The 16300-nt window shown below is 41.5% G+C and overlaps 1 protein-coding gene across 2 annotated transcripts in view; it reads left to right on the plus strand.

Annotated features, from left to right (window-relative positions):
- The window catches only part of FAF1 (Fas associated factor 1), a 515086-nt gene that overhangs the window by 400766 nt on the left and 98020 nt on the right, over nucleotides 1-16300 (plus strand). For both annotated transcript variants that reach the window (XM_082265737.1, XM_082265738.1), the window contains exon 15: nucleotides 9459-9547. In XM_082265737.1, the coding sequence (XP_082121863.1) occupies nucleotides 9459-9547 (89 nt within the window). The remainder of the gene's footprint in view (nucleotides 1-9458; nucleotides 9548-16300) is intronic.

Below are 16300 nucleotides of genomic sequence, written 5' to 3' on the forward strand. Positions count from 1 at the left end.
TTAGTGTCTCAAGAAATGAGATAGGCCTTCAGTACATCAGGTGTGATCAAGTGTGATCAATTTTCAATGAATAGCACCATAACTTGTGGACTCTATAACTTTCACAAAGACCAAATAATATACACTTATTTGGTTTTTTTTTTACCAAAGATAAGTAGCAGTGTAAATTTTGGCCAAAATTTGTGAAGAAAAATGACTAATTTGCAAAATTTTATGACAGAAACAAAGAAAAATGCGTTTTTTCACGATATTTTCAGTCTTTTTTTTGTATGGGTACAGTGTTGCATGACTGAGTAATTCTCAGTCAAAGTGTGAGAGCGCTGAAAGCTGAAAATCGGTCTGGGCAGGAAGGGGGTGAAAGTGCACTGTAGGCAAGTGGTTAAAGAGATAAAACATGGGGAAATGTGCGTATTACAGAGATGTACTGCATACAGTACAAATAATTATTTGATCACCTGCAGATTTTGTAAGTTTGCCCCCTTACAAAGAAATGAAGGGTCTATAAGTTTTATCATAGGTGTATTGTTATTGATAGAGACAGAATATCAACGAAAAATCGAGAAAAACAACATGATACAAATGTTATAAATTGATTTACAGTTCAGAGAGTTAAAGAAGTATTTGATCCCCTAACAACCTACAATATTTCTGGCTCCCACAGACTGGCTACAGTATGTGCTCATGTGGTACACAGATTAGTCCTGTCCGTTTAGGGAGGTGCTCCTAACAACTCATATAAAAGACACATGTCTACAGTCAAGCAAGGAGGTGGAAACATGCTTTGGGGCTGTTTCTCTGCTAAAGGTACAGGCTAACTTTGCCGTATTGAGGGGCCAGTAGATAGGGCCGTGTATTGTAAAATCTTGGATGAGAACCTTCTCAGCCAGAACACTGAAGATGTGTCATGGATAGGTCTTCCAGCATGACGATGACCCAAAACCTACCACCAAGGCATCAAAGGAGTGGCTCAAGAAGCAGCACAATAAGGTTTATGGAGTGGCTTATCCAGTCTCCAGACCTTAATCCTATAGAAAATTTATGGAGGGAGCTAAAACTTAAATGCCAAGCGACAGCCAAGAAACCTTAAGGATTTGGAGAAGATCTGTAAAGAAGAGTGGACGAACATCCCTCCTGAGAAGTGTGCAAACCTGGCAACCAACTACAAGAAATATCTTAGCTCTGTGCTTGTCAACAAGGGTTTCTCCAATTACTGTTTTGTTTTTTTTCATGTTTTGGTAAGGCTCAAATACTTATTTTACTCACTGAAACATAGAAACATAGAAACATAGAATGTGTCGGCAGATAAGAACCATTTGGCCCATCTAGTCTGCCCAATATATCTGAATCCTATGAATAGTCCTTGGCCCTATCTTATATGAAGGATAGCCTTATGCCTATCCCATGCATGTTTAAACTCCTTCACTGTATTTGCAGCTACCACTTCTGTAGGAAGGTTATTCCATGCATCCACTACTCTCTCAGTAAAGTAATACTTCCTCATATTACTTTTAAACCTTTGCCCCTCTAGTTTAAAACGGTGTCCTCTTGTGGTAGTATTTCTTCTTTTAAATATGCTCTCCTCCTTTACCGAGTTGATTCCCTTTATGTATTTAAAGGTTTCTATCATATCCCCTCTGTCTCTTCTTTCTTCCAAGCTATACATGTTAAGGTCCTTTAACCTTTCCTGGTAAGTTTTTTCCTGTAATCCATGTACTAGTTTAGTAGCTCTTCTCTGAACTCTCTCTAGAGTATCTATATCCTTCTGGAGATATGGCCTCCAGTACTGCGCACAATACTCCAAGTGAGGTCTCACCAGTGTTCTGTACAGCGGCATAAGCACTTCTCTCTTTCTACTGCTTATACCTCTCCCTATACTCAATTTATAACATTTGCATCATGTGCTTTTACTGTATTTTGGTTGATATCCTATCTCTATCATTAAAAACACCTATGATAAAAATTATAGACCCTTGATTTCCTTGTAAGTGGGCAAACTTACCAAATCTGCAGGGGTTCAAATAATTATTTTCCCCACTGTATGTTTTTTTGCCCTGTCGTACACTTTAACTGCATATTTTCCTGCCCACAAACCACCCATTACATTTCTCTCCATTCTGGTAAGTTCTCAAACTACATACAGTAGCTGTTAAATCAGAAGAACATTGTTCACTTAGATTGTAACGTGTCTGTCCAGCTTTAAATTTGTACAGGTGTGCATAATCCCTCTCCCATATAAAATGCTATGTTATTCTCTAGGGGGAAAAAAAAGAAGCTACTTTGTCTTTTTAAACATTTCAAAAACCAAGTTTATAGCTGTTGATATATGTGTTGCATTATCCTAGCCATGTAATGAAATCCTGTTATGAGTGTAACCTTTCATCAGCTAGAAAATGTCACCACAGAATGAACTTTTACTCTTTTCCTAACCTCACTGGCTTTACAGCCCGCTAATTACTTTTTTTTATTTTCCAAGGCTACAGGTAATCAGCGTTGTATGCCGACTTCTTTTAAATAACTTCAAATGTCAGCTAAGCTTTACCTCAATAACAGTTAACCAGACACTTTGTTAGTCCAATACCTTATTAGCCAAAGATGGAAAGCCTAATTGTTTTGAATCGACAGTTCAAGGCCAACTAAAGTACTAACCCCTCCCTCTTTGGAGCAGCTTCTGCACCCTTATTTCCCAAATCGCCTTTCAGGGCAGCAGCTGGAGAGAGCTCAGCTCCACCAAATTTTCCCAGGAAACACTGCAGCCTTTAAAAACACTGCAGCCTTTAAAATCCCTTTAAAATTGTGTTTCCTCCGCCATAGTGGAAGCCCTGCAGGGAACCAGTTAGGGAAGCTGCGTTCTCTCCAGGTGGAGAAAGGGTAGGCTTATCTCTAGGCTTCTGCATTTTATTGACCATATCAGCACCCCCCCGGCTGTACTGGAGGGGAGTGTTCCTGAGCCTCTGGTCCTTCCAGCTCAGGGGAGCAGTGCATCACCGCAATTTCTAGCCCTAGTGCCCGGGAGCCACGGGTTATGGGCTGGTAGGCAGTCCGGGCAGGGAGCCGCGTCTCGCGGCAGTCCCTGCATGATGTTCCCGGCCAGCCAAGTGACGTCGTTACTGTAGGCGGGACTTCAGGGGGGCGTAGCGACATTGGTTCCAGCCGCTGGAACGCAAGGGCCAGTGGGCGGGTTGAAGGTCAGTGCTTCCGGAGCGCTGGGACGCTGGGAAACGTTGATTTAAAGCACAGGTGGTTCTTTTACATTCCGCTGCGCACTCTACATGAAATGGAGGAGAGGGCTGAGAAGCCGCTCGACTGTCATTACAAGGAGCGGAAGGGACGTTGTCGTCGTACCCCCACCGCCTTCCGCGGCTCGCCCAGGTCTCCCATCCCACTGGGAGACCCGGGCAACCAGCCTGCACGGCCGCCGAAGAGAAGACCCCGATCAAAGCCGCATTCGGCTCTGATAGGGTGTCCGTGTAAAAACCCAGAAGTAATGTCATGAGATCACTTCCGGGTACTCAGCGCCAAATTAAAAAAAATTACAGCATTCAAAACAGCCAAACTTGGCGTTTTTAATGCTTTTAAGTGCAGGGGAAAGGTTTGGGGTCTTTTAGACACCCAGAAAAAACACAAGCCACAAGAAAAAAATTTTAATGTACGATACCGATATGCGTTGACCAAAATATTGGTATCGGCATTAAAAAAACTATATCAGTCGATCACTACTTTACACCCAACTAGCATCCAGTTTTAGCATCTCTTGCGATAATCATTGGGTAGTAGATATACCAAGCAATTGATATATTGAAACAGTTCATTATCCCTGGGAGAAATTCATATCATGATAGAGGAACTTTGCAACCATTAAGAGATTTTTGCTGCTTGGCATGCTCAGTTCTTGCTTGGTTATGGAATGGATGGAATTTGGAAAAAATGGATGGAATTTGGAAAAAATGGTCCTACATTGAATCCATCTGCTCCTGACTAATAGACACCACTATTTGTTTGTTTTTTGCCCCTGCGAGATCTACAAATTTGTTGAATAACTTACATGTCTATTAAGTTCAAGCTCCCACAGAGTCTAGAACTTTTGATCCAGAGGAAGGCATAACAAAAACCTTTGAGCAGCTGTGGCCAGAGAAAAATAAATTTCTTCCTGACCCCACAGAGGTCGTAGAATTAATTTCCTGAATGAATGATTTTTTTTTGTAATTATAACTGGACACCATTATTTGTAAGAAAAACGTCTAGTTTTTTTTTTTTTTTTTTTTTTTTTTTAGTTGAATTATTTTTTATTATCTGTGTCAGATGTGTTAACAGCTTAGTTGTAAGCAGTTCGCTTTCTCTGTAAAGAAAATAACCCTTGCTATATTGAGTCTGTACACAAACGGTCTCCCCTTGTCCTTTTGTACAGTCCTTGGGATTAAAAAAAAAACAATTTTGCCAAATCTTTGTATTGACCTTGGATAATTTTTTCTGACTTTATACAGCTGCAATCTTTTTGCATATAACACGATACCATCTACTTGTCATAATTTTGTAGTGACCATGATATTGTAGGTGGATGGTATCGTGTTATAGGCAAAAGGATTGCAGCTTTATAACATTTCACAGGTTTAATAGGATTCTAGGTTTGGGTTTTTAAAGGGTGTGATGTCTAGGGGTTTTGTGGAGACATGTTAACATTTACAAAAATAAAATGCTATCAAGAAAATGGTTTACTGGGTTCACTGCTTGGTTTAAAACTGTGGACCCAGATAAGAGGCTCAATACATATGAAATGTGTATGGGAGATGTTTTACCTCTAGAAAGATTTTTCATTCTGTTCAGCCAGTCTTGTGATCCAGATAGCACAGCCAGGTCCTTCCCAGATTCACAACTCATCACAGCTTGGTCAAGAATACTGGTCAAATTACATAACTAGTATGCTGACTGGACAGTGAAAGAGTAGAAGAACACTGGTGAGGTGAATGCTCTGGTTATTCCTCCAGTCTGCTCATTTCCTTTCAGTACATGTGGACTTTGGCTGAGCCTGATTGGCTCCTAGTGTTTGCCCGCTTTGACTGTCCTACTGCACAAGGGATAACTAGAGACTATAAAGTCAAATTAAAGTACTCTCGCTAGTTAGATTTCCAAGTGCACTAAATTCATTTTATTGAATATGTAGGTACATTAATTGGAGCTATTATTTTGGTTTACATTTACATCTTGATGCCAGCAACGTATTTCAACCTCAGTAATAACCTGTAGAGTCTATCAATAGTTTTCTTTTTTTTTTTTTTTCTATTGCTTGTATTAACCTCTTGACCTCTAGAAGATTTCCACCCTTCATGACCAGGCCATTTTTTGCGATATGGCACTGCGTTACTTTACCTGACAATTACACAGATAAATTGTATGTATTTTTTCCCCACAAATAGCTTTCTTTTGGCAGTATTTGATCCTCTGCATTTTTTTTTTTGCACTATAAACAAAGACAATTTTAAGGAAAAAAAAAAACTATATTTTATACTTTCTGCTATAAAACATATCCATTGGAAAAATTAAAAACAAAAACGAATTTCTTCATTAACTTAGGGCAATATGTATTCTGCTACATGTTTTTGGTAAAAAAAAAAAAATATCCCAATGAGTTGAGTTTAATTGATTGGTTTACGCAAAATTATAGCATCTACAAACTATGGGATGTTTTTATTTTTTTACTAGTAATGGCGGCGATCAGTGACTTGTGGTTGACATTCTGACACTGACACACTTTTTGGGAACCAGGAAGAAAAACAGGCGCGGCTGAGTGTAGCATAAAATTTATTACATGAAATTATATAGCGACTCGCATGGGAATTAGCTTGTGTCCATATTCCTGAATCGCTTCCTGTGTTAGTATGTCCGCATACCGACTGGCCCGCAGCCGGGTGATGACGATGCAGGAAGGACTATGAAGGAGCTGGATCGGGTGGTGGCTGCGGTGAACTGGAAGTGACGTAATGTGTTTCAGAGCATGCGTACTGGGCTCCTTCCTCAGACGTCTGGACACAAGCTAATTCCCATGTGAGTTGCTACATAATTTCATGTAATACATTTTATGCTACATTTAGCGGCGCCTGTTTTTCTTCCTTGTTTGTCAGCGGGATTTCCGTCTTTTGCCTGCCAGAGCTGCCCTGAGTTACACCAGCACCTGTAGAGCTTAGCCTCCAGCAGTCCCTGATCGTCTCAACTCATCGTCTGTTGCTGCACTGGGGTCCTTTCCCCTTGGCACAAGCACCCAACACCTCTCCTGCCTTGCACTTTTTGGGAACCAGCGACACTAATATAGTGATCAGTGCCAAAAAAATATGCACTGACCTTGTACTAATGACACTGGCCGGGAAGGGGTTGATATCAGGAGCGGTCAAAGGGTTAACTGTGTGTCTAACCAGTGTTTATGTGAACTGTATGTGCTGCTTTTACTAAGGGAAGAGATGGAATTTATTTGCAGGGACACAAACTCCATCCCTCCCCCTCTCCCCCCGAACGTCGATCTGCCCTGTTTACATAAGCAGATCGCAGTTCTGTGTCTCTGCCTGACAATCGGCGGGTGCTGGCGGACATAGAGTACCTGGTACCTACAGATCAGCTTCCGCTGTGTGTAATCACAGCAGGAGCGAGCCACCAGGGTTGCACTTTTACTCCCCCTACCTGGTAGAGCAGGATCACAAATACATGATCTGGCACATGGCTGCCACCCTGTAGCAGTAAAACTGCTATAGGGCAGTTGCTAAGTGGTCATACCTCATATTGGCAGTGTAAAAAAATAGCTTGCTTTATTGTTTGGCTGGGTATTTAGGAGTGCCATTATTCTTTATCTGTTCTTCTCCTAGTTTGCTTTCTTTATATACTCCATTACAAAACTGATGTATTCTTTCCTTGTTGTCTCCTTTCCCTTAATAGAAAGCTCAGTCTAAACAACAGCAACATTTAGTTTGCCTGCTATGTCACCATAAGTGGAACTAATGTTTTGAGGCCCCCTAGGAGCTCTTGTCATAATGTGCAAGTACAGTGGGTATAGAAAAGAATCCCTCTTTTCTTTTATCCAGCTGTATTTACTCAGTGCCATTTATAACATCTACGCAAAAGATAGAACACCAACATGTCAGAAAAACAATAAATAAAAAACAGAATCTCTGAGTTGGAAAAAGGATCACCCCCTTGTTTCAGTATTTTGTTGAACCACCTTTTGCTTTAATTACAGCCTTTAGTCTGTTGGGATTTGTCTCTACGAACTTTGCACATCTAAACTTTGCAATATTTGCCCACTCTTCATTGCAGAACTGCAGTCTTTAAGTCATTCCATAGATTTTCAATGGGGTTTAAGTCTGGGCTCTTACTAGGCCATGCAAGGACATCCACCTTTTTCTCCTTCAACCACTGTGTGTTCATTTTTGCTCTGTACTTTGGGTCATTGTCATATTGGAAGGTAAACCCTCTTCCCATTGACAACTTTCTGGTAGAGGGCAGCAGATTTTCCTCAAGAATTGAATGATATTTTGCTCCATTCATTTTTCCTTCTATCCTGACAAGTGCTCCAGTCCCTGCTGCAGAGAAACACCCACATAACAGTAAATTACCACCGCCATACTTTTCTGTAGGAATGGTGTTATTTAAGTGGTGAGCTGTGTTGGATTTCCGCTAGACATATAGTTTGGTGTTAAGACCAAATAATTCAATTTGAGTCTCATCTGACCAGAACACCTTTTTCCATGTGGCCTCAGAATCTTAAAGGTGCGTTTTGGCAAAGCTCAGTCGTGACTGCATGTGGCCTTCCTTGAGGAGTAGCTTTTTGTTTTTTTTTTTGCATCCCTCCCATACAAGCCACATTTGTGTAGAATTTGTGATATTGTCACATGAACAAAGACCACTCTTTGTCATAAATTCCTGCAACCGCTTCAGAGTTGCTGTAGGCCTCACTGACCAGTTCCCTCCTGGCTTTTTCAACCAGTTTGGAACGACGTCCTGATCCAAGGAGGGTCTGTGTTGTACTAAATACCTTTCACTTCTTAATAATAGACCTCACTGTGCTTCTAGGCATTAATAAACCCTTTGACATTTTTTTTTTGTATCCATCTCCTGGCTTGTGCCTCTCCGCAACTTTATCCCAAGATCTTTTGACCATGCCTTGCCATCCATATTTGATTGTTTCATTTGCACTATCGGGGACTGAAATGTTCCAGGAAAGCTCTTTTTTTGCTGAGCTAATCGAAATGACCACAGCTGATCACAGTTGAAAGTCAAATGGCTGTGTGTGTCATTGAGAAGGTGATTAGCTACACCTGATTGAGTTTACATTCATTTTTAGTAGGGGGTGATCCTTTCTCCAACTCAGTGATTCTATTTTTTTCAATTGTGTTTTTTTTTTCTGACATGTCATATTTTTCCTCACGAATGTTATTAATTGCACTTGGTAAATGCAGCTGGATAAAACAAAAAAACTGTGTCTGTCTTCATTAAAGGTTGCAAAGCAACAAAATGTGATTATTTTAAGGGAGTGATTCTTTTCAATACCTATTGTATGTACAGTATTTTTGCACTTTATGGCACCCCTGCATTTCAAAAAGCTCTATTCTGCAGCCCTCCTTGTTGCCCTTTCAACGATGCTCTGCTCCCACCTTCTCTCAGTCTTCCTCCTGGTCCAGGATCTTTTAGCCTTTCCTACTGGCTGGGCCGAGATGACACATGCATACAGGAGTGTTGATGGGGAAATCCCTTCCACAGCTCAAATTGTGTTCTGCCAGTGGAGTGCAGGGCAACTTCCCCACCACCAGAATACAATGATCGCTGCTGGCAGTTATGGCCCCTGGCAGTGATCAGGCGAAATACCGGACAGGCTGGTTGTACTGAAGATGATCAATGGATTGAGTTCCGTACAACCAGCCTGCCCATAGATGGATCAAATCCGGCCAGTTCAGCAGGATTTAGATCGGTCTTCGGCCAGCTTTATTTTTTTCCAGCAATAGCCAACCACAAATGAGCCACAGATGGCTAGGGGCCAATATCTGCTTTTGAATGGCCGGGATGTTATCCAATGAATTTTGCTCTGGTGTGGACTACTTTGTTTGGCCCTCTCGTCAATAGGCATTCAGTACCCGTGCCACATGCTTTTTTTTCATCTGTCTTATTTGTAGCTTGAAACATGTCAAAGCAATACAGAAGTACCAGAAAGCCGCCTTGTATTTAATGGACCATTCAACACATTGAAATCTTTTCGCAGATTAAACAGTGACCTGTATATAAGAGATGTGCTATAGAACCTGGTGTCTGTTTAGTGACTGCTTTTAACTAACTTAGAAACGGACCCTTTTATTTGGCTTCAGTGGGTTATTGCACCTCATTGTTTTTTTTGTTCATTCCCGTTTTAAAATCTGCTCTTAGAAAATGTTATTTTATCTCTGAAAATTAAACTTTATTCATTTTTCACTTATTTTTTTTACCAGGAAACACATCTGTGGACGAGCTTATGATGAGACTTATCTCAGCAATGGAAATCTTCTCATCCCAGCAACAGGAAGATATCAAGGATGAGGTAACCAGCAAATATTGAAAACCTAGAGTGACAGCATAAAAGGTGGTCCAAAGGCTCTGCCCTTTCCCAAGCATGTTTAAATGTACTTAGCCCTTGTTCACACTGGTGAGATTTGTCAGTTCCCAATCGCATGACAAGTCGCACCCCATTGCCGGCAAAGGAACATTCATATCACCGCGACTCATGTCGCAGCGATTATGAAAAAGGTTCCTACAGTACTTTTTTTTCTCCAATTTCATTGCGACTTGCATAGACTTCTGTTAAATGAAGTCGCTAGCCACAATGTAATCAGCGGTGCAAATCACACTGTTTTGAAATCTCACTGAAGTAGTACTACTTCCGCGCAATTTTAAAGCCGCACCAGTTTGAACCAGGGCTTACTGTTGACTAACAACCTCTGCTGCAAGTCTGTTTCGAGCAGCAGCTACTCTTTTAGTTAAAAAAAATACATTGTCAGGGTTGTGTTGAACTTTCCTCTTGTTAGTTTGAGATTTTGGCACTGTGTTCTTGATCGTGGCTTCATATTGAAAACACTTCCCTCCTAAACCCTTTTCACAACCTTACTACATTTAAAGATTTCAGTCACGTCCCCTACTTTCCCATATTTCCTCAAGACTGTACACCTTAAGCTTCTGGATTATCTCCTGATATGTTTTATCCCTCAGACCTTTCACCATTTTTGTTGTTCATCTCTGGGGTCACCCATTCTTATCAATATATTTTTATAAGTTAGGTCTGCAGAACTGGATACAGTATTCTAAGTGACATCTAAAGATCTAGATCCGGTGATCAGCACCCTTATTCCTCTAGTAATAGCTAAAGTTCTATATAGGGTGATCAGGGTCCCCTCCTCCTGTTGGTGATCCCTCTAGTCATAGCTAAAGATCTATATAAGGTGATCAGGATCCCCTACCTCCTTTTGGTGATCCCTCTAGTCATAGCTAAAGATCTATATAAGGGGATCAGGACCCCCTACCTCCTGTTGGTGATCCCTCTAGTCATAGCTAAAGATCTATATAAGGTGATCAGGATCCCCTACCTCTTTTTGGTGATCCCTCTAGTCATAGCTAAAGATCTATATAAGGGGATCAGGATCCCCTACCTCCTGTTGGTGATCCCTCTAGTCATAGCTAAAGATATATTTAAGGTGATCAGGATCCCCTACCTCCTGTTGGCAATCCCTCCAGTCATAGCTAAAGATCTTTATAGGGGAATCAAGGGTTTTCTTCCTCCTGCTGGTGATCCCTCTAGTGATGCACCCAAACATTTTATTTGATTTCTCAACTTTTAGGCTACACTGTTTATTTTGCAATCATCTGAAAAAAAAAACCCTCAATCTTTTTCCTGTGTAGTTTTGGCAAACACTGCGCCCCCAATATTTAACTCCTTCATGGGACTATTTTTACCTAAGTGCCTTTATTTTTGCACTTCGAAACATTGAATTGCATGTTCTACCACTAATCTTTCAGACTAATCTTTTAACAATGCCAAATAATGTATTAAAAAAAAAAATAAACAAAAATGAAATACTAACATTATTGCAAACCTTTCCATGCAGCAAGAGACCTGTGGTTGCAGGAAAGAAAATTGCTCTTGTCAATGGCCGGCTTAAGACGCGCTGATTGTAGGTTGCAAGCTTGCCCCCTCCATATTTATTGCAGGGCTAACAGCCCTGCATTGTAGGTGATGAAGCTGAATGACTGCCCACAGCCTGGAGCTTTGGGGAGAAGAGAGAACTGCACTGTAGCCTGCTGAAGCAGGAGTCAGGTAGCTAATACAGCCTCTCATTCTGCCCCCCCCCCCCGACGTAATAAGCATTTAACCTACACTGCAAGGGGTTTTTTTATGTCCTGAGTTGGCCTTTGAGTTATATCACTTACAAACAGATGAAATAGAACAAGACCTGGTACATAGTCTTGTGGCACACCACTAGGGACCGATTTCTGTTCTGAATGAACCCCTTTTACAACCAAACTCTATCAATGCTTGACAAGCAGGGAACAACACATTCAATGGAGAGGCTGCACACCCCAAAGTAGGAACTGGAGAAAGAGAATACACAAGCACCCGACCCCCAGGGTTTTTTTTAGCAGCAATGAATTTTGTATAGAATGTATCAAACTGTGTGTTTTTTTTTTTTATTAGTAGAATGAAAAAATGTATAAAAAACATACATGATAAAACAATCCTCATGAGGGGAGAAAAATAGGTAGATTATGAGCTCTGGTTACAAACATACTAACATGGTGTATCAAAAAATATATAACAATCTCATGATAAGATCATCACATGGAAATGCAGAAAACCCCAACGCGTTTCGACCTATGGCATAAGGTCTTCCTCAGGGGGTCTGTGATGTCTGAAAAGAACATGTATTACAGTTAGGACACACACAAAACAAAGATTGTGTGTTGTCACATGAGTGTACAGACAGGTAGGATAACTTTACCAAATTGGCAATGTTGGTCAGGAACCAGAAGACATGTTGATGACTAAAGCCCCGTACACACGTACCGATTGTCGGCCGTAAATATTCGGCCGACGACCGATCGGCCGAATGTAGGCTTGTTAGTATGATGCTTCCGACAGCCGACAGCGCACTTTCGGCCGAAAAGAATCTGTCGTGCAAGCATTAAAATTTTTGTTGGCCAACACCAGAACGGCCGATTGTTCGCCAGTCAGTACAGATTTCGGCCGACAATCAGCAAATTTGCAAGACTGGGCATGCTCAGAGAAGAAAAAACACAGGGAAAGTTAACCATCACATGACATCACTTCTGCAGTCGGCGGACAAAATTCGTGTGCAGTCTTTTGCACTTTTCAGCGGACAGGACATCCCTGGACAAAAGACGGCCGATCGGTCGGCCGACGATCGGTACGTGTGTACGAGGCATAAGAAGTCGTCTTCCAAAATGGAGGCATGGATTCTCCCACCAAGCCAGCAAGGAAAATGCACAGGGCTACAAGGAGCCACATCTAGAGCCTACCAAACGGGGCGTAGACACCTGCCTGGAAAATCATAGTATTCACTTATTTTGGGAGACAGGGGTCTATGTCTGTATTGTGAGATGGAAAACGCCCAAAAATGCCCGATGAGGAAGACCTTATTCCATAGGTCGAAACGCGTTGGAGTTTCCTGCATTTCCAAGTGATGATCTTATGTGATTGTTATATATTTTTTTTATACACCATGTTATTATGTTTGTAACCAGAGCTCATAATCTACCTATTTTTCTCCCCTCATGGGGATTGTTTTATCATGTTTTTTTATACATTTTTTCATTCTACTAATAAAAGTAACTTTTTATTTAAAAAAAACACAGTTTGATACGTTCTATACAAAATTCATTGCTGCTAAGAAACCCTGGGGGTCGGTACTTGTGTACTCTCACTCTATCAATGCTTTAGCCTACTGCACATGCACTATACTAGTGAAGAGTTAAGTCCCCAGCATTTACAATTTTTTAAAATAAGAGATCTTAATGTGGAACTGTATCATGCTTTTCTGAAATCAAGATAGGCGATGTCCACAGCAAAATCCTGGTACATTTGTGATAGTCAAAGCATTCAATTAGAATAGTCTGACGTGATCTAGCTCCAGTAAGGGCCAGTTCACACCAGAACACAGGAAACCCGTGTTTTCTGCACTGCGTTCAAAGTGCACTGCACTTGCAATATGCAGCAGTTGTCAGTGTTAACTTAACGACACCTGAAACGCAGGGCGCATACAAAGTGTGTGTTGCCCGCATTAATTCACATAGTACAGTAGTGCCATATGATCCGGTTGCTGTGCATTTTCTTTTAAGTATTGCATTCACTAGTTTTGGTGCAGTCCGGCGCAATTTCAGTAGACTGAAATCGCACTGCACCCAGATTTCATGTGAATCGCACGGGAATACACAGCATGTGAACCCCCCGGTTTAGCTTTCCTCTCTTGCCCTTTTTTTAGTCTGATGTATTACTAGGTATAAATGCATGAAAGAACTACCAAATGTACTGTATTTTCTGGCATATAAGACTACTTTTGAACCTCAAAAAAATCCCCCAAAAATGGGGGGTCGTCTTATACGCCGAGTATACTTTCTCCATGGTAACCTAAGTATAAGTATTACCGGTAGATGTAATCTCTCAAGACGCTGGCTGTTTGGGAATCCTGTACCGGTATACCATATGTACCGTAGCTTTGGCTACATACAGTGTACCTCGCTGAGCCAATCAGGGAAAGCGATGTATTCTATTATTGAATGCAAAGATTGCTCAGATTGGCGGAGTAACATCAGCCCGCCTCTCTGACTCTGCCAATCCGAGCAGGCTTTGCATTCAATAACAGAATACATCGCTCACTGTGATTGGCTCAGCGTGGTATACTGTATGTAGCCGAAGCTACGGTACATACGGTATACCGGTACAGGATTCCCGCACAGCCAGCATCTTGAGATTACATCTACTGGTAATACTTAGGGTACCTTGGAGATATTATGAGAGATTACATGTATTACAGCACTTGGGGTACCTTGGAGATCTATGAGAAATCTGATGTTTTTCAATGGTGTTGCCTTGCTTCGGAAGGGGGGTAGTCTTATACGGCGAGTATAGCCCAAAACTTTTAACTTGAAAATTAGGGGGGGTCGTCTTAAACGCCCAGTCGTTTTATACGCCGGAAAATACGGGTAATTCTTTTTCTTTGATCAAGATCTGCTTTGAATTAATCATTGTAAGTAAAACTCTGCAGAATTATATATAGAATAAATGTAATTTATTAATTTTTACTGCATCGAAGGCCTGATAATTTAGCCTGACTGTTAGGGAACAGAATTCAGTCTTAACGGTTCCTGCCCTGTCCACTGGCCCTACGTCATAGTGTTTCCTAACCCTTAAGGGTGCATAGTATGATCAAATAACAGAGCTCTAAACTTAAAGTGAATTTGTCACCATAAAAAGGTAACGCTACAGATTGTTCTAATGTGAAGGTACATGGGAGTGCCCTGCAGATAGCAGCTGCAAGTGTTTCCTCTATACCTAAATGCCAGGCTTTTCTGAGCAGGTAAAACTTTGACACTTCATGGTAATGTTGGAGGTGGGCTGCTTCCTCTCCAACATTCTTCTTGGGCCGTCACTGTGTGGGCTACCACAATGGCCAATAGTAATGTCTCGGGTAGGAGAGGATTGGGCAGTCGCTTATGCCTCGTACACACGCATCGATTATTGGCCGTGAATTTTCGGCCAACGTCCGATCGGCCGATTTTCGGCTTGTTAGTATGATGCTTCCGACTCAGACTTTTCGGCCGAAAAAAATCTGGTGTGCAGGTTATAAAATTTTTGTTGGCCGCCAACACAACGGCCGATTTTCCGTCAGTCAGTTCAGATTTCGGCAGACAAAAATCTGATGAGCAAGACTGGGCATGCTCAGAGAAGAAAAAAACACACGGAAAGTAAACCAACACATGACATCACTTCTGAAGTAGATTTTTGTTGGCCGAAAAAATTCGTGTACAGTCTAGGCACATTCCAACCAACAAAACAACACTCTGGACAAAAGTCGGACGATCGGTCGGCCGATAATCGTTGCGTGTGTACGAGGCATTAGTTACAAAGAAGTGGCAGCATTTTTCCAGGTAAGAGTGGCCCAGCAGATGCCTGCTCCTTTATACCTGCAAGCAGTTTATTTTTTGTCGGTCACTTTAGGAGGACTGTAATCAAATACAGGTTATTTATTTGGTACTGTTGTGTTCTCTCGGGGGCTGAAAACTGTACTGGTATAATATTTGTTTTTTTATGTGTTTACTACCATCTGTCCCAACACTTCTATTAAAAAAAAAAAGGTTGTGATATTTCCCTAAGTCCCCGTTCACACTGGGGCGACCTGTCAGGCGACCTGGTCGCCTGACAGGTCGCTGTAGGTCGCCTTCCATAGAGAAGCTGCGGACCTGTTCTAATAGGAGCGACACAAGTCGCTCCGACTTAGAAAAATGGTCCAGAGCTTCTTTGGGGCGACCCGGAGCGACCTGCATAGACTTCAATGTTATGAAGTCCGTGCCGGCCGCTCCGAGGTCGTGGTGCGAGCAGGGCGCCACGACCTATGAGGTCGCCCCGGCAAGTAGCGTCGCCCCAGTGTGAACGGGGCCTTAGAAATCTGGCAAATTTTTTTTATTTATTTTTTTTTTTTTTTGCTGAAGCTTACCTTTAGTCTCAAAAAAATGACATTTGCCTTTGGTGCATGCAGTAATTCTTTTTTTTTTTTTTCTTTGTCTGAAATAAGGGATGGATAACCAGGGCTGTTGCCTAAAAAAAAAAAAAAAAAAAAAATGGTAGTAAAAGCTCCTTTCTCACAAAGTTGGAAGGTGTGCACATGCTTGCAGAGCTAATGTCTGAATGTGTACTACCTGTTACAGCCTGTTTCTACTTTCTGAACTGTTATAAAACAAATAATTTCATAGATGGGTTATGTTTCAGCTTTAGTGGTCATTATTAAAGTGCGTTCAGAGAACGTGGTATTCTTTACAATGTATATATTTGCGGAGTGGGGGTTAATGCGTGAAGTATTTATCTTATTATTATCTCGGTACGTTTTTAATACCCTCTTATCCGAAGGGAGAGGCTGAGTGGAGGAAAAAGGATCCTCTTAAGCTTAATCCTCCCGGCTCTCTTGTAGAGCCTGTTAACGCACTGTAATTGGCTGCTGAGACATTTGGAAAGTGGCCAGTTTTGCAGGGGGACACTGTTTTACAGTAATCGGAGATGCGCAAGGAAAGG

This window comes from Pelophylax lessonae (assembly GCF_965119305.1).
Source record: "Pelophylax lessonae genome assembly, chromosome: 8".
In the NCBI taxonomy this organism is placed as follows: Eukaryota; Metazoa; Chordata; class Amphibia; order Anura; family Ranidae; genus Pelophylax; species Pelophylax lessonae.